We start from the raw sequence: 24234 nt of genomic DNA, 5'->3' as shown, positions 1-24234 counted from the left end.
TATGATTAAGAAAATAAAAACTTCAGCTATAAGGTAAGAAGAATGGTTTTATTTTTAAAAATAGCATTTCTGTTCTCAGCCAGTAAAATTTAAAACAGTAAAGCACCCCAGAATCCAGAATTGAACAATAATGATGGGTAATCTTGCAACCACTTATGCACAATAACTATGATAATGCAAAAAAAAATCAATAAATCAAGCTTCATACCCAAGGATAACTTCCCCTTGCAAAACCTGAAAAAACAGAGTTAAAAGGAGTCTTCACTAATTTCCCGTTTCTCTCCTTCACTTGCCAAATCACACTGTTTGTCTCTCTTGCCTAAAAAACTTACTTAGCTTCATCAGCAGGAGGCAGCAGAGACTGCAGAGATCAATCTAACCCCAGATGGGACAGGGACAAGCTTGCACCCCACTCAGAGATACCAGATCACACCCCTAGGAGCAGAACCCAATTTTCTCTGGATGAAGTCAGACTTGCAGGTCAGCACCACACAGAAGTGAAGGCAGAGCCCGGGACTGGGAGCCAGGAGCCCCCAGTTCTGGTTCAGGAACTAAATTTAGCTCAGAGAAAATCCCTTCCCTTCTCTGACCTCAAATCCAGCTGTAAAGTAAGGGGCTTGGTCAATATGTCTCTAAAGTTTCTTTGTGCACATCTATAAGCAGTGTCAAAGATCACCTATTACTGGTGTGAACAACATAAACTGGCTAGAAATTGGTCCTGTCATCTCAGATACAAGAGGAACAATGAGTTGAGAGTAATATGAAGACTTCTCTCAAAAATACCTCCCCAGCCCTGCTCACCACTCAGAGGGAGGCTTTCCCCCAAATTCTAAACTGCAAACAGAAACAGAATGTGAGCCACTTTCCAAATTAATTTTTGACTCTGGTCACCACGTGGGGACTTCCTGCCTCCCATACCTGAATGAAACACTCAAGGCAAGGAGACGTGGCCTGCCCCTTATTCCATGGGCAGGCCTGGCTCATACAGCACCAATGGAAACCTGACCAGCAGCCAGATGCACTAGCAGAGCACGAGGCCAGCCCCGAGCAGAAGCACCTCCCTGAGATAAAGATTCCTGGTGAGTGCACAGAAAAACACCACAGGGGCCTGGGCCTCTCCTCGGGCCTAGAAACTTTTCCTACTGAAGAAGCTGACTTCCCATGGGATTTCTCTCTTCCTCACTAAAACAGACACAAGGTGAATCCTACAGTCTGTGTCTGACAATTATGAAGGTAGCTGAAGAGAGAAGTGTGGGAAATGCCTGGTATTTAAAAGAGGCCAAGAGCTAGACACTTCCTCAGAAGTCTTGGCAGACACTCCTTATCCACCAGGTCTTCTCCTTGTTCTAACTCGGACTCCTGAGAATCAATTAGAAAACCCGGCAGCCGTGCTTCTGAGTGCAGTCAGGATAGACGATGAAGCCACAGTGCCCCGCACTCAGCCTGCACAGAGACATGAGGTGGAAAAGAGACTTAACTTCCCTGAGAGGGCACAACCTCACCATATCTCTGAGTTGAGGACCAACATTTTGAGACAGAGAATTCCAAGTTCGTATAGAGTCACAGGAGCTTCCACAATGAACAAACCCAACAATACAAAACTGTTCCACAATTTAAAATGAATCTTATGTTCTAAAATTGAACAGTACTGGCTCAGTGATAATGAATTCACTGATAACTAGGACCAGTGAAACAATTTAAATGTTAGAGAAATACTAGGTGTAGATAAAATCATGCAGTGATAACAGGTAAGTTATCTCCTTGCCTGGGCAAGGAGAAACAGTGCACTGTGAAAGTCCCCTCAGCTACATATTACAGCATATGTTACAAATTACAAACTACCTATGAAAGTCTGGTGACTTTATTTTTAGACACTCTAATTGCCAGCTCTATTAAAGCAAAAGAAAATCCATTTACCACACACAGAGACATGAATGCACACTTTTCACAAAAACATATTATATAATTCAAAAATGTCCTCAAATCTTCCTATGTAGACATTTTCTAATACCCTGTGGTTGAGGGTATGGATTCTAGGGTTATACCACCTGAATTCAAATCTTGGTTCCTCCACAGTGGCTGTGAGAACTGGGAAAGATCTGTGTCCTGTCTCTGCAGTGCCTTCTGTTGTGGGGGGAGGGTAATAACAACAACATCCTGGCCTCGTATGTCTGTGGTGAGAACTAACTGCCCTAATACAAATAAAGCACTTGAAATAGAAGGCACCCAAAAGAGCATAATAAACATTAGTGGCCATCATGATCAGAGTCCTAACAATTTAAAACTCCAGGGCTACAAGCTGTAACTTAATTTTTCCAGGATTGGAGCAAAGTCACCTATAATCAGGGCCTTATCTTTACCAAGCTTCATTTAATGGCAAGTAGCCACTTCTCTACAAGGTTTCTGCAAAGGGCAATGAATTAACCTACTAGGTTTTAAAAAGTAAAATGGCAGCTACCCTTTCAATTATGTAAGAAAGTTAAGGCCACGTTCAAAGAACAGCAATGCTGTTTAAAGAAACCATTGCCAGCTGTCCATCTTCAGAGCACCACAAACAACAAACTGCCAACACAAGCACCCTTTTCCTTCCTTTAGAGTTAGAAATAAAATACTTTCTTGAGGTCTGATTTGAAAAAGCTAATTTAAAATGAAGAAAGAAGTGAAAGCTGGAGAGGACAACAAACAGCCCAAGACTCCACACTGGAGGCAAAGCAGCACACAGCGGTGTCACCACCTCCCCAAGCCAGGGTGGCCTTTCTTGACCTGGCACAAGGTCACCACGGCCAAGTGAAGGCAACTAAGAACTGAGCAAGGGGTAGGTAACAGTGCACAGGAAACCCTAAAAAAGCAAATGAGTCAATTACATTATGACTTTTAGAAAATTGACAAGTGGTGAAGTTTTTTGATGAGCCCGTCAAGTCCCATAATAAGAAGAACGTACATTTATGCTTTCATTTAAGAAAAGACAACCTATCAAAAACATTTCTCAACAGGAAGCTGTGAAGAGATGCAGAACTCACTACACGTGCTCCATAACTCTGAGGTGCTCACAATGCACGATGGCTACTTCGTGCTAGTCACCATGTGAGACACTTTGTCGGTATCCCCTCAGTATTAATTTCCACAAGGAGGCCACAAATTATGGATTCGCATTCCAGTTTTGCATATGAGAAAACAGGCTCACAGAGGCTAAATAATTTGATCGGGATCACATACAGTAAGTGCCAAAGTTACAATCTGAAATTAAGCATTGCCAAGGCAGGTACCCACTGCACTTTGCCCTGTTCCAGTGGATCTCAACAAGAGGGAATTTTGTCTCCTCACACACATTTGATTAAGTTCAGAGACACTTTCAACTGACACAACTTGGGTGGTGGTGGCTGGGGCAGCATCTAGTGGACAGAGGCTGGGAGGCTGCTGAACACGCTCCAGTGCACAGGATGCCCCCACCACAGAGTATTACCCAGCCCAAAGAGCCAATAGCTCCAGTGCTGAGCAAGTTTGGCCTGTGCTCTAAGACCCTGTAATCCTTAGGGAGGGACCCAATGCAGGCCACAGGCACTCTGAGGAGGAAATACCGTTCTTATTAGAGCAGATGGGAAGCTTGTCACAGGAGTGGGATTTGGGTTTAAAGTTTGGTTTTAAAATACAGGTAGAAAAGAAAGGGTGGTACTTTCAGCAGCCTAAGACAAAAGAAACAATTGAAGATGTGGAGCTTAAAAAAATGGCAAGATAAGTACTTTCTCTAAAATACCTATAAAATGACACTAGTAAAAATTTACCAACAAAAATTCTGATAAATTGGCATGTATTTATAAACGTTTGGGACACCTCTGAATATTCATAAATTGACAACTTTGACTCCAGGAGGGAAACTGGGTACCTGAAGGACATACATTTTAGGACACATGCACAATACCTACATAAAAGATTAATTAATGGGAAAAAATTTACCTGCAGGGAAATATGGGCTGACACCAGATGGCAGAACACCTTAAACAGATTGATAGGAGAACAGTGCTTTAACTCATTGGACAAAGCCAAGTACAATTCCAAAGATATTATACACAGTGTGGGGGAAAACAGGGAACAAACAGGCCCCAAAGCCAGGCTCTAAGTGCAAATTCCTGCTTCACTGTATACTACTTTTTACGTTATTTCCTGACCAGGGGCAAGTTACTTAACCTCTCTACCCCACAGTTCTTCCTTCATAAAATCAGGAGAGAAAATATCTATTTCATAGAATTATTGTGAGGATTCAGTGAACTGAAATTTGCAAAATACTTAGAACTACGTCTGGCATATAGTAAGCATTGAGTAAATATTTGTAATTGCCAATAGAGGCATCTTAACAATAATCTAAAATAAAGAAGTTGCCATTATTATTCTCATTTTACTCATGATGAAGTTGTGGATTAAGGAGGTTAAGTGACTTAACCAAAGTCCTTTAGATATAGAGGGTGTATTTCACAATAAGACACAAGTTCTTCATCATTCCTTCTATTGCTCTGTGACAGCCAATACCCTTAAGATTTAGACAACAGGCAATGGAAAGCCACTACAGGTTTCTAATTGGGGAATAGGGATTACTAAAGCCAAGTTTTACTTAGGAAGGTAACTGCCAATGGAAGGGAGACTAAATGGGGAGGGAAGCAGAGTAGGGTGGGCTGGCCTCCAAGGGAGTAGAGAAGCCTGAGGAAAGGCACTGGCTGGAGGTGACAGGACCTGAACTGGAAGACGGTGGAGCTGGAAATGGAAAGAACATCAAGAGTAAGAGACATGGCACAGGAGGGAGTAATGGCTAGTGCCTGGTAAAGCACGGCAAGTGACAGTATGGGGTGACTGCAAGGTAGTCAGCTACACCTGACTTTGAAGGTGAAGGAGGCCATACACTGACAAAGAGTATTAGAAAACTGGCCTACCTTGTCTTGTACATAACAGTGTCTACTAATAAAGGATCTTCCCACTACTACTCAGGAGTCAAAAACACATAGGCTGAACCAAAGGGAATGAAGGAAAACTTAGGTATACGGATTATTAACTGGGATACATAACAATTTTCTACCTTAAAAGTTATTAGTTTAGGAAAAAAAAGTCCAGATTTCATATTTTTCTGAAATAAAATTTAAAATGTGTTCACACTATAACAAAACTTCTAATATTGCCTACAAGAACTAACTGCAGACCACAAAAAGTCGAAATTTTTTCTAGACCAGTAAAACACAATTGCTCTTAGTCTCCAAAGTACAGTGTAAATGAATTACAGTGAGGATAATACATGATTAAATCATTTGTTCAATTCAGCAAATATGCATTCAAGTTCCATTAAACTCCAAGAATTGCATCTTTAGATTTACAGACTCTTCACTTGCTAAGAAAGGCTGGATTTTATTTTCCCTTTTGTAATTCAAACTAAAAATCAGCGCTTCATTTGCTAATTCGCTTTCTTACACTGCCAAGTCTAGGCTGTGGTGACAAGGTTGCTCACCTATGGCAATAGCAGATATCTTTTTTTTAAATTAAGGTATCACTGATCAACAATTATGAAGGTTTAACATGAACAACACAGTGGTTTTGACATTCACCCATATTATTAAGTCCCCCCTTACACACTCCACTGCAGTCACTGTCCATCAGGGAGGTAAGGTGCTTGGGAGTCACTACTTATCTTCTCTGTGCTAGACTGCCTTCCCTGTGACCTATCTATATTGTGATTGTGAATTCTAATGCCCCTTAATCCCCTTCTCCCTCCTTCCCCACCCACCCTCCCCAACCCCTCCCCTTTGGTAACTGCTAGACCCTTCCTGGAGTCTGTGAGTCTGCTGCTGTTTTTGTTCCTTCAGTTTTGCTTTGTTGTTATCCTCCACAAATGAGTGAAATCATTTGGTACTTGTCTTTCTCAACCTGGCTTATTTCACTGAGCATAATACCCTCTAGCTCCATCCATGTTGCTGCAAATGGTAGGATTTGTTTTCTTTTTAAGGCTGAATACTCCACTGTGTATATGTACCACCACATCTTCTTTACCCATTCATCTAATGATGGACACTTAGGTTGCTTCCATATATTGACTATTGTAAAGAGAAACAGCAGATATCTTTGAAAATTTAGAATTCCAGAGAATGACAGAACCTATGTGAAATAAATTCAAGCTGGTATTTCTGAAATTACTTTTTTGTTAGAATATGTAAATCTTAACATTTTTAGGATTTATCACAGATAATTAAGAAAATGTTTCAGAGTTTTAATAAGATGATTTCTTAGAGCTGCCACTATAAGTTATAAATAATGAAGTGTCATTTGGGGATCCAATAACTCCAATTAACACATCAATTTTCCCTTCACCACATATTGTCTTCTGCATTAAACAATGGAAAATTGTTTTTTCATTTGACTTATTAGCCATGTTAAAATATGAATTAAAATGCAACTATCTAAAATCTAAAAGGGAACAGATATTATTTTATTAAACAAAATCTATACTAAGCATGTATGTGCACCCAATGCAGTTCTGCTGAACTACAGTACCACACTGTGTGAGCCAATGCAGGGAGCCCTTCTCTCTCCAGCCCCTAACTCAAGTAACATCTACAGTAACAGAAAACAAGCTGCCAACCTGCAGTACAAAAAGACAAAGATAAATGAAGAGATGAACACACAGGCTGACTAAACAAAGCTATCAATACACAATTTCAAAAGCAAAATCTAGGATGCTTTTACTAAACAAATTTAAGCTTCAAAGTTTTTCTAAAAAGAGCTTAAAAACCTACTACTCATATGCATATATGCAAATACTAGCTACAATTGTCAGGAAGGTTCTACTTTAGGCACCCATCTCCTGAATCCAGTTCTTTAATTATAAATCATTCCCTGATTCTTCACCTACTTAAGAATTGTGGACCTAAGCCTATATTTCACAACTTGAACTCACTGGCAAGTCTAGCTACAGACTGTTTTCTCAAACAAACCCAGCAACCACCTTGACAGATTACTTACTCTCAAGAATTATCTCTAGTAATTACCCATTGTATCAGAACAGGTAATCCAGAATAAGTCATATCTGCAGCTTTCCTAATTTAGGATGTGAGGGCAATGAGGAATACAGATAGATACATCCCATGTAGAAAATTGAATCTGGTCAACGTTTCTAATGAGAAAGAGCTCTTCCATATGTGTGCACTTTCATTCTATAAAATGCTGGAATGCACAAAAAATTATTTCTTTTGAATTATTTTCTGAGGAACTGAGTGAGACATTTTGTAGCAATGATACTAGATAAAACAATTTCTCATTTATACTGTATCACTTACCTTAAAAAAGACCAACACACCAAAAGAAATGCCTGTCTGCCATGTACATATTGCTCCCTTTACATCTCTTTTATCATTAATATATCATTGATTCAATAGGTTCAAAATGTTATGCACTATAGGTATGTATTTTTCCAGGAACTTTATATATATAAAAAATTTATATTCACACTCACACACATACACATGTGTATGCATTGTGTGTGGACGTGCATTTTTTTAAGAATAGGAATTTACATTCTTAAAGGCTAACCACTTGGTACTGGAAGGTGGGGGCTGTCGTCATAAGCCTCACCTGTCGAATGATACTCTTCACGCAGCGTACGGGGAGGCCTTGGTAGTTGGACTTGATGATCCATTTGAGGAGATGGTGGCCAAGCACTTCAAAGACCATGCAGACATCTGGGACACAGTTAAGGATCACCCATGGATACGTTTTCCGGTGTGATGCAATTACTAAAATCACTGTGGCACTTGGCATCCTTGTGGCACATGAAATTTATTTCTTTATAAAATGTAGTACCAGTACTATCAATAACACCAAAAGTGGTCACTTGCTATTTCTTACCTATATGAAAAGATCTAACATTTACTGAGCACTTTTTTATGCCATGCACTATTTAATGAGTACTCATAACAACTTGAAGAAATAATATACCCGCCCCTATATAGAAACAAGGACAGCAAACCTCAGAGTTCAAAGAAGATTCCTGCACTACACAGTCCAAAGGTGGCACAGCCACGACTCGATCCCATGCTTTCCTGGGCTCTCCTTGTAGCACACTCCTCCTTGAAAATGAGCAAGACTAAAACCTCACAGAAACTGACAAGGAAAACAGTACAGAATTCCCTACCTTCCTGACTAAATTTCCATTTTAGAGGTCACAGAAAATATTTTATAAAGTAGAAATTAACCAAACATAGTGAAGATAATCTTTTTCCTCAATGGCATCTTTCACCACATAACTACATCAATTTTAATACTAGAGGCAGTTTTTAAGAATGTATAATATCACAATACAAGACACGAGATTAAGACTGACCTCTTAATGAAATCTTAGGAATCTGGGGCTTTTTAAAAATAGAAATCTAGTCAACCACTGATCCTCCTTAACTATGACCCACCAAAGTCCATCATACAAATATATTCATGTCACTCATACACAGGAAGATTTCAAATGGCTCTGAAACCCTTTGAGAATATTTTATTAATCCCTGGAGGCATACAGACAGGCTACTGATTCAATTTTTTTTTTTTTTACAATATCTGGATCTACCACATCATCACAACAACTGTTGCTTTAAACACGTTTAATAAAAATAAGAAAAGTATTTCTACCTTATTAAAAAACATATTTACTACAGACATAGCAGGACTAATTACAGTTTCTTACTGTCCCAGGCTCATGACAAAAAAATGGCAAACTAAGGACCACAGTTTAGTGAGACATACAGAGCTGAAGCTCAAGTGTTCTAAATTATGACCAAAATCTTCTCAAAAAATAGAAAAAACTAGAATATGATTGGTTTCTTAGCAATTTGTTGAACTGCAAATATAGCCACTAGAATGTACATTACAGAAATACTCCAATTACCAATATCAGGTGTTTTCTCCAAAGAGACCCTTTCCCTGTCAGCAATCCTAGAAACTGTCTTGCAAATCTGATGCAAGAGGAAAGCAGATGCGTTCAGCACTTAGCAGAAATGATCTGAAGGTGAGGGACAAGGTGACGTCAGCACTCATTGGTATTTGCTTGTATTCTCAAATCCAATCTCTCTAAGAAATAAAAACCTCCTCAAATATATAGGGTGTGAAGGGAGTGCTTCCCTAAGGGATTGACAGTATGTCACTGTGGTATTTATGTCAAGTCCATCCTCAGGCTTCTGGAGCTTAAGCAGGTTAAATATCAAAATATTGGATCTGTTCCAAACATGATGTAAAGGGAAGAGCAAAAGATCAGGAACAAGGAGAAGACCCTGGCTCTTGACACCCTCCAGGCACTCATCAGTCACAAAGTTATGAACAAGTGGTTGAAAATTCCCAAACCTTGGGGAATGAAGTTTTCACTCAGGCACACAAAGGGCTATCTTAGAGGTCCAATACTAATACATGGAAAGAATATTCTGGAAACTAAAGGCATTATCTCTTCCCTACACTTGTGTTGTCAGCTCTGATAGCATTGGGATACACTCTGCTGTCACTGCCACCCTGAGGCTGACCTGAAGCAATGCCCCAGGCAGAGGGATGGTGAAGATTAGACGCTAGCTCCCTTGTACAACCTCTAATCACTTCCTCCTGAGCTCCCACACAACACGCAAACAACTTACCAGCAGCCCAGTCAAATCTGGTTTTCTCAAAAGAGAAAGGGAGGCCAGAGATGCCCTCCTCTACCTACATACAGATACATTTCTTTTCCAGTGGGACCTAGAATTAGGACTACTGCCTCCCTATTTAAAAAGCAAAAGGAACAACTAACCTTATAGTGGACAAAGACATTTCATCTTTCAAGAATCTTTAATTTCCAATCAGGATAATTTCTTTTTGAGAAAATAAATACTCTGCATGATATTCTAAAGAAAAAGAAAAAAATTTAAATTGAACAATTTAATCTTCAAACAACTAAAGTGAGTTAATGCAGATTTAAGAAGAGGAAAAGAAAACAACTTTGCTGAAATGTGATTCAAAGTCTTTAAAAAGTGATTTTACATTGTCAAGAAAATGTGAATAAGGAGCAAGTACAACATGATACCAAGAAATGATTTTATTCAATAAGATTTATGATTGATTTTAAGTCTATTTTTTCAAAGATGCACACTGACATTTGTAGAGATAAAGGATATGACATAAGATTTGTTTTGAAATAATTCAGCAAGAAAGGGTAGAATGAAGTAATTATGGCCAGACCTTGACAATTATTGAATTTGAGTGATGGATTTGTAGAAATTCATTATACTACACTCTCTAATTTCAGCTATGTTGCATTATAAACTACAGTACAAAAGTTTTTAAAAGACAAACATTGGAAGTCTCTTCCATTAAGCACTGGCTTATGTCAGATGTACCAAACAGTACAGAAAATGTATCACTTTACATTTACTAGGCCTTTTCAAAGTAGACAAACTAGGAGCAAAAAAAAATAAAACCAAAATATTTCAATATACACCTGGCAGAAAGATGATCCTCTGCGGGATCAAGTCCAACTTTGCACTTCACAGTAGCATGTTGACATTAGCACAGCATTTTTCCTTTTATTGCCTCAACCTCACATGATTCTTATAGCTATCAGAGGATACATAGCCCTTGTAGTCTGATTTTTTAAAGTTAAAAGCAAAAAGTGCTGGTGCACACTTTCATCTACCACTGCAAAATTAAACTTCACTAGAATTAACAAAAAAGATCAATTAATTATTTCTCATGCTAAAGTCAAATCAAGTTGTTGTAAAAACAATTTTATAAGATGGTATTACACCAAAAAACTCAAAGCAGGCATATTGTTTTACAATACTCTGCAGTGATACTGGAGGCTTTTTGTGGACAGTAATACAGCAGAAGGAACATGTTTACACAGGCTTGAAATACTGCCATTTTTTAAAAATGGAGAGTCAAAATCTATTCATGATAAAAACTATCAACAAAGAGACTATACAGGGAATTTACTTCAGCATAATAAAGGCTTTATATGACAAACTCAAAGCTAACATCATACTCAGTGATGAAAAGCTAAAAGCTTTTCCTCCAAGATCAGGACCATGACAAGGATGTCCACTGTCACTACTTTTATTCAACACAGTACTGGAAGTCCTAGCCACAGCAATCAGACAAGAAAAAAGAAATAAAAGGCAAATGGTAATAAGTAAAACTATCACTATTTGCAGATGACATGATACTATACATAAAAAAACCCTAAAGACTTCACCAAAAACAATCAACCAGAGCCAATAAATGAATTCAGTAAAGATGCAGGATCAAAATTTATATATAGAAATCTGTGGCATTTCTACTAACAACAAACTAGCAGGAAGAGAAAATAGGACAACAAATCCCATTTACAATTGTAACAAAAGGATAAACTTCTTAGGAATAAATTTAACCAAGAAAGTGAAGGACTTAACTGTGAAAACTTTAAGGATGAAAGAAATTGAAGATACAAATAAATGGAAAGCATTCCATGTTCATGAATAGAAATACTTAATATTGTCAAAATGGCCATAAAACCCAAAGCAATTTATAGATTCATTGCAATCCCTAGCAAAACAGGAATGGCATTTTTCACAGAACTAGAACAAATAATTCTAAAATTTCTATGGTAGCACAAAAGACCATGAATAGCTAAAGCAATCTTGAGAAAGAATAGCAAAGCTGGAGGCATCATGCTTCCTGATTTCAATCTATTACAAAGCTACAGTGATCAAAACAGTAAAGTAGTGGCACAAAAACAGACACCTAGATCCATGGAACAGAATAGAGGGCTCAGAAGAAAAATCCATGTTTATATTAATCTATGACAAAGAAGCCAAGAATATACAATGGGGAAAAGACAGTCCCTACAATAAATGATGTTGCAAACAATGGACAGCTACATGCAAGAGAATGAAACCAGATCACTTCTTTATGCCACATACAAAAAATACATTCAAAATGAATTTAAGACTTAAATGTAACACTTAAAACCACAGATGTCCTGAAAGAAAACGTAGGCACTAAACTCTTGGACATCAGTGTTAGCAATATTTTGTTGGATCTCTCTCCTCAGGCAAGGGCTGCAAAAGCAAAAACAAAGTGGGACTACATCAAATTAAAACACTTCTGCAGCAAAGGAAACCATGAACACCACAAAAAAGGTAACCTACTGACTTGGAGAAGATATTTGTAAATGACACATCCAATAAAGGGTTAACAGCCAAAATAGATAAGCAATGTACACAACTCAACACAAAAACAATCAGATGAAAAATGGGCAGAGGACCTTAACAGACATTCTTCCCATGAAGACATACAAATGGCCAACAGACACATGAAAAGATGCTCAACATCACTAATCACTGGGGAAATGCAAATGAAAATAAGAAATACCTGTCTGAATGGCTACTATCAAAAAGACAAAAAAGTAACAAGTGTTGGCAGGATGTGGAAAAAAGGGAACCCTTGTGCACTACTGGTAGGATTGTAAAGTGCCGCAGCCACTATGGAAAACAGTATGGAGGTTCCTCAAAAAATTAAAAATAGAAAATACCATACAATCTGGATAGTTACCCAAATAAAATGAAAACGCTATTTTAAAAAGATATATGCACCCCTATGTTCACTGCAGCATTGTTTCTAACAGCCAAAATACGAAGCAGCATAAGTGTCCACTGACAGATGGATAAAGATGTGATACACACACACACACGTATATATATATATTCAGCCATAAAATAGAACATAACCTTGCCATTCATGATGACATGGATGGACCTAGAGGGTATTATAACAAGTGAAGGTAGTCAGAGAAAGGCAAACACTGTATGATTTCACTTAAATATGGAATCTAAAAAACAAATGAACAAACGAGCAAAACAGGAACAAACTCATAAATACAGAGAACAAACTGGTGGTTGCCAGAGGAGAGGAGGGGTGTGACGATGCATTTCAAAATAGGTGAAGGGGATAAAGAGGTACAAATTCCAGTAATAAGTTAAGTTACAGGGATGTAAAATACAGCACAGGGAATATAGTCAATAATATTGTAATAACTTTGTATGAACAGACAGTAACTACACTTATTGTTGTGAGCATTTCATAATGTATATAATAAATATTAAATAATTATGTTGTACACCTGAAACTAATATTGTATATCAACTATACTTAAATTAAAAAATAAATAAATAAAGTAAAAAGAAAACCTATAATATAATTCAGCCATTAGAAAGCAACAGAACTGTCAGAAAGGATACGTATTCCATTCATGCCTGAAATCTTGAAGTCATCGATTAGCTGTACTACCATGTCTTTATTTGGGTCACTGGGATCACTTTCTCGAACCTATGGAAAGAAAAATGAGTTCAAAAAAACAGAAGCATTTAAGACTGAAAGTCATTTCCATTATATCAACCAAAACTGTTTTAGTAAAAGTGATGTTTTTAAAAATAAATAATTCAGTATTTGAACTTTTAAAAATAAACTCAATTTTAATTGAGTAAAACCCAGAAAAAGTCCTCTGTTTTTACACCATTAACTTTCCTTATATCATTCACATTTTTTCAGTACTTACACATTTAAGCAATTTTATTTCATCCAAGGCTGTCTCTGTATAATGCTGGGCACTTTTGACAACTTTCATTGCAACAAATCTTTTCCCCCTTAAAAAAAATGCATTTAAAAAAAATATCAGAGATGATCATTATAATGAGATCCATCCAGTAAATCAGAACTTCTCATAAGCTTTCCTTTAAAATTGTACTTTTCAAATTGTGAGGCGCTAGTTAAGCAGTGGGTTAATGGGTCAAAACAATGTCTTTTTTACTTTGTTTTTGTTTTTTCCTAATAAAAATAAAGTAGACTAGAAAAATGTCAGAGTTCATCACATATAGTAAGGGTAAATATTATCTTTTAACACTTTAGTTTCAGTACACATACAAACACACACACACACACACACGTATGTGTACTAAGGAGCAAGGCAGTTTCATACTATGGATCATGGCTTTAGAAACCACTGATTTGAAATGCCTATACTTTATTTTACATTTCAATGTTTTTCTGGTTGGGATGAATTACTAAGAACATGACTCCAGTGTAATACAATTCAATGAATAAGCTTCAGATATAAAGGCAGAAAAATGAATTTCAAACTGAGAAAGGAAAGTCTAGCTAGGTGGGATAGCCTATGCTGATCAATTTAAATGCCACAACAGAAGTAGGTGTGCCCATCAGCTACACCTTGTTATAAAATAAAGATGCTGAACTAGACCAGGAATCAAATGCACAAGTATCAACACTTACTGCATATCCCAGCACAGCCAGACAGTTGAGAAGTGTCCCCATCCTAGCTTCCTAATAACATGATAGCGGCCATTGAAGAGGTCTCCAATTTTCACTGGATGATAGCCACCTTTTATTTAAAGAAAAATTTTTCCTTTAATTTCAGAAAAATAATAATAGAATCTCATCTCTTCTTTTGTTGGTTCTTGATACCATTAAAGAAAGCTCTAAATCATAAATCACATTAAAACATGTTTAATAATACAACATTTTTTTCAAGAATACCTTTCCTCAAGAGAAAAATATCCTATGACTTTCTGTTAGGCTTTTTTTGTTCCTGTTATCACTAATCTACAATTACATGAGGAACATTATGTTTACTAGACTCCCCCCATCACCAAGTCCCCCCCCACAATCCCCATTACAGTCACTGTCCATCAGTGTAGTAAGATGCTGTAGAGTCACTACTTGTCTTCTCTGTGTTGCACCACCCTCCCTATGCCCCCCCCATTATACATGCTAATCGTAATGCCCCCTTTCTTTTTTCCCCCTCCTTATCCCTCCCTTCCCACCCATCCTCCCCAGTCCCTTTCCCTTTGGTAACTGTTAGTCCATTCTTGGGTTCTGTGAGTCTGCTGCTGTTTTGTTCCTTCAGTTTTTGCTTTGTTCTTATACTGCACAGTTGAGTGAAATCATTTGGTACTTGTCTTTCTCTGCCTGGCTTATTTCACTGAGTATAATACCCTCTAGCTCCATCCATGTTGTTGCAAATGGTAGGATTTGTTTTCTTCTTATGGCTGAATAATATTCCATTGTGTACATGTACCACATCTTCTTTATCCATTCATCTACTGATGGACACTGAGGTTGCTTCCATTTCTTGGCTATTGTAAATAGTGCTGCGATAAACATAGGGGTGCATATGTCTTTTTCAAACTGGGCTGTTGCATTCTTAGGGTAAATTCCTAGAAGTGGAATTCCTGGGTCAAATGGTATTTCTATTTTGAGTATTTTGAGGAACCTCCATACTGCTTTCCACAATGGTTGAACTAGTTTACATTCCCACCAGCAGTGTAGGAGGGTCCCCCTTTCTCCACAACCTCGCCAATATTTGTTATTGTTTGTCTTTTGGATGGTGGTGATCCTTACTGGTGTGAGGTGATATCTAGGCTTTTTTTTTTTTTTTAATTTAACTTAGAAAGTCAATGCACCATCAGGCACCCCATAATAATAGTTTGAAGTTTCATATTTCAGTCTAGATGTACATAATATTCACATACTAGCTCTTGACATTTCAAAACACCCCTTTTTAATTCCAAGCAGTAAGTGAAATGCAAACCTTCTGGGGTTAGTACAACATAACTCATCAAACTACAGGATGTGTACTCTGAGTAATTCTGCATACACCAACAGGTTATCCGTAGCCAACAGAGAATTGTAAAATCTATGACAATTTAACCTCCAACAGAGCTTGCTCCTCTCACCACTCTTCCTGCAACCTCAACTGCCTGCTGGGAAAAGGCTGAGGAAGGAGAGGGCAACCTGTTAAGGTAAACTCTTCACAGACATCTGGCATAAAAAGACCTTAACTTTGCATTCGTAAATAAAATAAGCAGGCTACAAAGTAGGATGAATAACATAATACCATTTTTGTAAAACACACAAGAAAAAGTCTAAGAGGGCAAGATGTTACCAACAAACATCTCAATATAAATCTAATTATTTCATCGATATTTTATTCTTTTTATTTTTCAATGTTTTCCTAAAACAAACAATACTTTTCCACTTTTTATTCTTTTATCATCTGCGTATCTATTGCAGAGATGTCATTTCTCATTTTTTAAATGGGTAGAATTCTTACAAGTAACTCAGGACAGACATGGATGGTTCATGTCTAATGTTAAGAGGCTCAAAGCAGGTGCAGGAAGTATGCAAACCACATCCTTCAATCTAGTGTGTAATCCACAGAGGGCTCAGAGTAATACTTCAAGAAATACTATGAATGTTTATAAATATTTAAATTGTATTAAACTAGTGAAGGAATTTGACCAGATACTATTATACCACTACACTTCCTTTTCCCAGATTTTAATATTAAAGTCTTTAACAACATTTTGGGTAAAATGTATTAACTAAAAGTTAGGAATAAAATATAACAAACTATTAAATGGATGGATGCCTGTTATATAAACTTAATGTGGTAATAATTTCACAATATACACATACGTTATTATGCTGTACACCTTAAAACTTATATAGTGCTATACTATCAATTATATCTTAATGAAACTGGGAAAAAATGGTTATTACTTACTTAAACTAAAACTGAGGTGGACTCTGAGTTTACAATACAGTTTATAAACCATTAGAATTAACACTGAAAAGGAAGAAAAGAAAACTACCTTATTTCAAGTATGAATTAGCGGCACTGTGCTAGGCACTTTATTTTTAAAACCATGTTCCATGAAATGAAAAATTAAGTAAACTATGTTGCAGGTGTTTCACAGAGGGAACAGGGAAGGGGAAGAAGAAGGGAAGAGAAGTTCTATTTGGGAAATGAGAAGTTAAGGCAGATTTCTAGACCACAGGGGTTCTCAGAGGCCAGTGTCTTAAAACCCAATGGGAATTCCCCCTAAGAGAAGAGAGCATTCTGCTAATTCCAGAATGTATGAAACTGTTTCTTCAAAGAACTAGTCACACTTCACAACACACAACATTTAAGAAACATTGCTGTCTGTCATTTCTTACAACCACCCCACAGAGAAGATGGTATTATTTCTACACTGCTCAAGTGGGCACAGGTCTCAAAGATAGTTCAGTAGTAGGCTCAGGGCTGACACTGCATCTGACTCCAAATCTATGCTCTGTCCATCAGGAAGAAATGCACTCCACTTTTAACAGCCAGAGGACTGTTTCCCAGTCTCAGTACACAGGGAAAACTTGATACCTTAATTAAAAGCTAGTTACTGCTGAACTGCATATTATTGCTAATATTAAAACCTCTGCATTTTAAAATATTTTAATCATGCACAAAGAGAAGAAACTCGTATCAGCATTGTAGGTTTCAGATTTGGATTCTTCAACAGCCAGACTGAGTACATGTGAGCACAAACAGCACAGCCTGTGTCCGAGGTAATCACAGCACAAGCACACAGAGATTTTCTCAATGGGACTTTGAAAGTTGAACAAAAGATTAGCAGTTTAGTCCAGTTACGTCAGAATAGGTTCAATTTGTAATAGTAAATCAGAAGTTCAAAACTTTATCATAGGCAATAGTCCAGAAGGGTTTTAAGCAAAGTCTTTTTTCTACTGATTGTATTAAGTATTCTTTTTTTTTTTTGCGAACCCTCATTTCTCAGCCCTATGGTGAGGTTTCTCTCTGCAACCACTGAAGGCTCTCAAAGACCTAAGAAAAAATTTGAGAATCACCACCAACACAAACAGTTTCAAAAAGGAAAGGGTGTTGAAAAGAAATTTGTTCACAGAATGATAACATAGATGCGTTTTGGGTCACTAAAGATGTCAATACTCATTTCCCAAAAAATTAATGGAACAAGTAGAGAAAAACAGTAAGGATATGGAAGATCTGAATACATCATTAACCAACTTGACATAATTGATATTTATAAAACACTACTTAACAGCAAATATTCATTTTAAGTACATGGAACATTTACTAAAACAGACCATATACTGGGCCACAAAACAAGTCTCAATAGAAATTAAGAATTGTGCTCCATAAAGCATGTTCTCAGACCACATCAGAATTAAATTAGAAACCAATGAGTGAAAATACCCCCAAGATGGGAAACTAACACACTTAAAAATAACCCATTGGATAAGGAAGAAATCAAAAGGGAAGTACAAGGTATTTTACACTAAATTAGAATGAAAACATACCGAAATGTGAAATGCTGCTAAAGCAGAACTTAAAAGAGCAAAATTTAGAGCACTGACTGCCTATGTTAGAAAAGAAGATCTCAAATCAACATTCTCAGTTTCCACCTTAAAAAACCAGAGAAAGGGGAGCAAATAAAACTGAAAGGGAAAGAAAGGAAATAGAGCTGCAATTAGTGAGACAAAAAGCATAAACACTAAAAAAGAAAATCAGTGAGACCAGAACCTGGTTCTTTGATAAAATGATAATAATTAATAAACTTCTGGCTAGGCTGAGCCAGGAAAACATAAACTACCACCAAACTGAGGAATTAGTGACATGACATCATTACTTATTTTACAGATAGCAATAGGATGACAGAATATTATAATTTTATGCCTATAAATATGAAACTTAGACGAAATAGACAAATATAGTGAAAGACACAAAACACCCAAGTTCCAATCATGAAGAAATTCTGAGGATAAAATTGCAGTATTTCCAGAATCTGTCACCTGGCCTTACTGTATCTCCATATGAATAGGTGCCTCCAAGAGGTGGAGAGAAGTAGGCCATCTCCCTATCAATAGGTAATTACGAGGGCAAGCGAAGGCATTTCTGGACCTGAGACATTACATGGGGCCTCTTCTGCAGCCAGGTCACAAGAGATGTAGGAAGACTGCTTGTAAGAAATAAACGGATTTCTCACACTTTATTTCTCCCTTTGGCTGATTTTGGTTTCAAAGGTACTTTACTCCAGGATTTCTGCCCCACCCCAGAGTTACATCTGGAGCAGTCGGCAGGATCTCTGAACCCAAAATCTGTCTACATGGGTGCAACCCTTGAGCTGGCTGCCCCTAGAGATGGTGAGAAGATGCCCAAGAAACCCCACTGTGAATGGTGGGGAGGCCCCAGTGGCTGCAGTGGTAGAGGATGCAGCTTCACCAGGGAGCCCCCTATCTGTGAGGCTTCCAGTTGGGGAGCCCCTGGTGGATAACTGGTCTAGGGTAAAGCACCTTGTAAAGGGGTGGGGTCTTCCCCAGAATTGGGGAAGGGAGGACACACTGGAAGCTGCGAAATAAGCCCTCCATGAGCAAGAAGACTGCTTAGAGGCCCTGAGTGGCCATGTAGCAGCTGGGACTGTAGGATCTCTTTTCGTCAAGACAGTGGAAAGCGTTATCGAGGACAGAGAGAGATACTTTGGCAGTAGAGAGACACACTTCAGAATCACTTTGAGGAGCTGGGCGATGACGTACAGTATGTCCTTAAGAAAGAGAAACAGTTATTGAGAAGACGGGTCATGCTCGTGGAAGATATGTTAGCAGCGAGGGAGGAGGCAGCCAGAGAATCCGCATTGCAGGAGGCTGTGGGTGAAGGGGAGGAAAGAGCAGTGCTTTCAGTCGTGGAAATGACAGACTCATTGAGAGAGGATGAAGGGGTGGGACCTAGGGCTGATCTGTTGCCGAGGCCACAACCAGAGGCACCAGCCTCTCCTGTATTAAAGGCCCACCTGGTCGTACTTAAGAAAATAATAATGCAACAACCACAGGCTCCTGGGGGAGGAGTCACCCCTTCCCAGATTGTTGAGCACTCCATGCTCTGCCCCTATACCCAGGATGAGCTGATGGACATGACCGTCCTGTATCGGCAGAAGCTATAGAAACCTCTGCTTACATGGCTTCTGCGTCTCTGGGATATGGAGGTAAAAAACATTGTTGTATCAGGTGCTGAAATGGGTAGACTGGCTTCCCTGATGACTCACCCTTCCCTCTGGCAGCAGTTATAAAGTGCTTGTCACACCTGAGGGACTCGGGCACTTCTGGATTGGCTGACAGCAGCCTTTAGGGCAGTTTGGCCTAATCAGGATGATTTACCATACTTACTCACTAACTGGAAAACATATGCAGAGCTCCAGCAAGTGTTACAGGAGTTGGGCATGAAAAATATCATCTATAATATGGACCCCAGGGCCCCAATGAGTTGTTTACCCTAAGAATGAGAAATCTGATGCTCCATACAGCTCCCCCATTTCTCTTTTGGTCCCTAGTGACTATTCTTACTTCCCACACAGGGCAATCCATAAGTGAGGCTACTCATACTTTAGCACATTTGGGTGACATTGAAACAATAAGAGCATGGAAGGAAGTACGGGATACAATGGAAAGGAGAGGTGCAAAGTACCCGGGAAGGTCTCAAAGACCCAGATGAGGGTTGATGTGATAAAGGCCAGAGTAGTGAAAGAAAAACTTGATGGGCAGCCCAATAGGATCTTGTTATAACTGTGGCACCAATTTAAGCCACAGCAGCAGTCGCAGATGCTGAGGTCCAGGACACAGAAACCAGAGGCAAAGCCCCATGTCCAGTCTGTCTCCCTGCAAGACTTCCTGAAGGAGAGTACTCAGGCTCTGCCTGGGCCTCACCCAACAGGATGACTTGGCATCCCAGTACAACTGAGGGGGAGTGTCAAGGTCCCCACCTTGGGGGACATGGTGGGGACCAGAGGCCACATGCAGAATTAGCAATTCACTGGTCCCCTGTGAATGTACAACATACATGTCCTGGCACTGGTGGACAGAGGAGCTAAATGTTCTCTGATTTATGGCAACACTGAGCATTTTCCTGGGATCCCTGCAGTGATAGATGGCTATGTGGGTAAGGCAATTAGTGAAGAAAGCCAAAATCTCATTGGGGATAGTGCGCTTACCCCAAAGGAGTATACTGTGTACATTTTTACTACCCCTGAATATATTTTGAGAGTAGATATCCTGCAGGACCAGTGGTTACAGACCACTGCAGGTGAGTTCAGACTGAGGATATGTGTGGTAAAGGCAGTTCTGAGGGGACGTGCTAAGCACCCACCTGTAGCTCTGCCTGTACCTCAGCAAGTCATAAATATAAAGCAGAATAAACTTCCTGGGGGACACAAGAAAATTGGAGAAACTTTACAGGAATAGGAAAAGGGGGAGCAACATAAAGCCCACTCATAGTCCTTTTAATTCCCCAATGTGACCAGTGAAAAAGCCAAACAGCTCCTGGCTACGACTATAGAGTAGAGGGAATTGAATAAAGTCACAACTCTTTTGCATGCTGCTGTCCCCTCTATAGCAGCCCTTATGGACACCCTCAGTCATGAACTAGGGATGTATCATTATGTTGTGAACCTTGCTAACGCTTTCTTCTCTACTAACATAGCACAGGAAAGTCAGGAACAGTTTGCCTTCATGTGGGAAGGCCGGCAGTAGACATTCACTGTCCTTCCACAGGGATATCTCCACAGTCCCACTATTTCTCATGGACTTAGCCCAGGACTTGGCCACATGGAAGAAACCACAAATGGTGTGGCTGTATCACTACATTGATATCATGCTCACATCTGATTCTCTTGCAGTTCCTAGACTGCTGCACATCTACAGGAGAAAGGATGGGCTGTGAACAGCACCGAGGTTCAGGGACCGGGTTTGTCTGTAAAATTCTTGGGGGTTTGTCTGGTTGGATAAAACTAAAGTTACTCCTGAAGCAGTCATAGACAAGGTCCAGGCTCTCCCAACCCCTACCACTGTGGCGGTATTACAAGAGTTTTGGGGTCTTTTGGGCTACTGGAGAGTATTAATCCTGCATTTGGTAAAAATTCTGAAGCCCTTACACTGGTTGGTACAAAAGAGTATCAGGTAGGACTGCAATAAGACATGCGCAGTTACTCCTACTGCTGACAAGCAGTCAGTCAAGGCTGTACATGCCTTGAGTATAATGGACTCATCAAGGCCCTGTGGACAAGATGTTCATGTAACCGAAGATGGTTATAGATGGGGTCTTTGGCAGCATCTTGAATGGACATGCCAACCTATTGCAACCTATATCACAACTATGGAAAGGAGCAGAGGTCCAGTAGACCTTAACAGAGAAGCAACTGGCTGCTGTGTACCATGCCTTGCTGGTTACAGAGCCCATAACCAGAACAGCTCCGACCAAGGTAATAACCACCTATCCCATTGCAGGGTGGATGCGAGACAGGACCCAAAGGCCATGGAGTGGTGCAGCAAAGACACCAGTAATGGCCAAGTGGGGTGCATATTGACAGCAGTTTAGCACCCTAACAGCCCCTTAAGTGGAGAACTCCAATGCTTACTGGGGCCAGTGACGTATACCAGTGGAAAGCAGGAAGAACTTGCTTTTGAGCCATTGGTAGCCAAGAGTCCTTTATCAGGAGGGAAAAGCCCCTGTACCTGAAGATGCTTGGTATACAGATGGCTCCAGTCGTTGGCAGCCCCCAAAGTGGAGGCTCTGGCTTTCCATCCTAAGACTGAGACAATATGAACGGAGGATGGAGAGGGGAAGAGCAGTCAATGGGCTGAGTTGCAGGCAGTATGGCTCATGATCACCCAGGAGCCTTCCTCCATAGTTGTCTGCACTGACAGCTGGGTCGTCTATCAGGGCTTGACCCTGTGGCTACTGACGTGGTACCATGTCAACTGGATGGCTGGTCACCAGCCTCTTTGGGGGCAAGGTTGTGACAAGACCTTCCTGCCTCTGGTCAGACCAAGACAGTTACTGTATATCATGTGACTGGCCATTTGCTTTGGCATCTCCAGGGAATGACAAAGCAGACACACTGGCCCAGGTGCGTTAGCTAGAAGAAAAGCCTGCCTCTGATGCAGCCCGATGGTTACATCAGCATTTGTTCATGTGGGGCAAAAGACAATGTGGGCTGCAGCTGATCGGTGGGGTTTGCTGTTGACCTCTGAAGAAGCCAGCAGATCCCAGAAGAAGTGCCTTGTGTGCTCTTGTAAGTCCCACTTACCAGGTGCTTGGTATAAGTCCCACAGCAACATGGGACAATAGCAGAGGGGCTGATACCCCCTTGTCAGGTGGCAGAGAGACTATACTGGGCCTCTGCCCATATCAGAAGGATATCGGTATGCCATGATTTGTGTGGACACAGCTACTGGGCTGTCAGTTGCTCTTCATGCACATTGTTCAGATCAGCAAACCACCAAGAGGGGCCGACACCATCTCTTTGCAGCCTATGGCAGGCTGCAGGTTATTGAGAGTGATCAAGGCACCGACTTTACTGGACATGCGTTACAAGAATGAGTGCAGCAATTAGGAATAAAGTGGAAGTTTTATATACCATATAACCCTACCAGGGCAGGCATGATAGAGAGGTACAATGGTTTGGTGAAATCTGGCCTGAAGTCAGACACCAAATCTACAGGGCCGGTCAGTTCATTTATGGAAAATGTTATAGAGTTTGAATAGAAGCATAAGGATATACTAACACACATTTCTGTCTCTCCTATACAACTGTATGTGCAAACCAAAGAAGAATTATTGAGGCCAGGATATGGCCAGCAGAGCAACATCCTACTGCCAGCCCCTACTGCATTAAACCCTGGAGACACTGTTGAAGGGACATGGCCCTAGATATTTTGACACATGGACCAGTGAAGGCTGGTCCTTCTGGCACCTTAGGGAAAAGGCCTAGAAGATGGCCTCCTGTGTATTCCTGCAGTAACAGCAGAGTGGCTCCCAAACATCACAGTAGTGTACCCAAAACATCCAGGAGGTAAGAGCATCTTACAGGGAAGTTTTGTTTTATCTTTATGGTCAGTCAGTGCATGTACCTCCCATAGTCCTATATATTGACCATCTGTAACTCCCACAGGGAGGGGGTTGAACATCTGGTATACTAGACCAGGATGAGATCCCATTCTTGCCACTGTCCTGTCACAGGACCACTCTCTTGCATGCATCCTACCGGATGGACAAGATATGCTTATGCTGGTGTCTTTAAAACATGTATCTTATCGCCCTTAAGGTTATTTTCTTCTACAGTCCTTGTTTCCTAGATATGCTCCCTGGCTGCAGCAGCTACATGATGATTGCTTTAAACTCCCTACCTGTTCAGCTACTGACCGCCTGTGGAATGGTCGAGCTATGGACCTAACCTGCATAGAAATTTGAACCTAACTGAATCCTCTGCTTTGAGGATTATATGATTTTATTGCTGTTGCTGTTGTATGTTATTAGTCTGGTTACAATGATCCAGTTTTCTTGCACAGGGACCACTGCAGAAGATGCGG

At 39.7% G+C, this 24234-nt stretch overlaps 1 protein-coding gene across 9 annotated transcripts in view; it reads right to left on the bottom strand.

Annotated features, from left to right (window-relative positions):
• SRPK2 (SRSF protein kinase 2) overlaps positions 1–24234 on the bottom strand; it is a 299738-nt gene that overhangs the window by 36490 nt on the left and 239014 nt on the right. For all 9 annotated transcript variants that reach the window (XM_057504422.1, XM_036892368.2, XM_057504418.1 and 6 more), the window contains 4 exons: positions 14299–14407; positions 13568–13655; positions 13251–13338; positions 7606–7712 (listed from right to left, as the gene is read on the bottom strand). In XM_057504422.1, coding sequence (XP_057360405.1) covers positions 7606–7712; positions 13251–13338; positions 13568–13655; positions 14299–14407 — 392 coding nt within the window. The remainder of the gene's footprint in view (positions 1–7605; positions 7713–13250; positions 13339–13567; positions 13656–14298; positions 14408–24234) is intronic.

The sequence above is a fragment of the Manis pentadactyla genome, chromosome 7 (assembly GCF_030020395.1).
Source record: "Manis pentadactyla isolate mManPen7 chromosome 7, mManPen7.hap1, whole genome shotgun sequence".
Taxonomy (NCBI): Eukaryota; Metazoa; Chordata; class Mammalia; order Pholidota; family Manidae; genus Manis; species Manis pentadactyla.
Note: the sequence above shows the minus strand (reverse complement) of the source record. Positions and strands in the feature narration are given on the sequence as shown.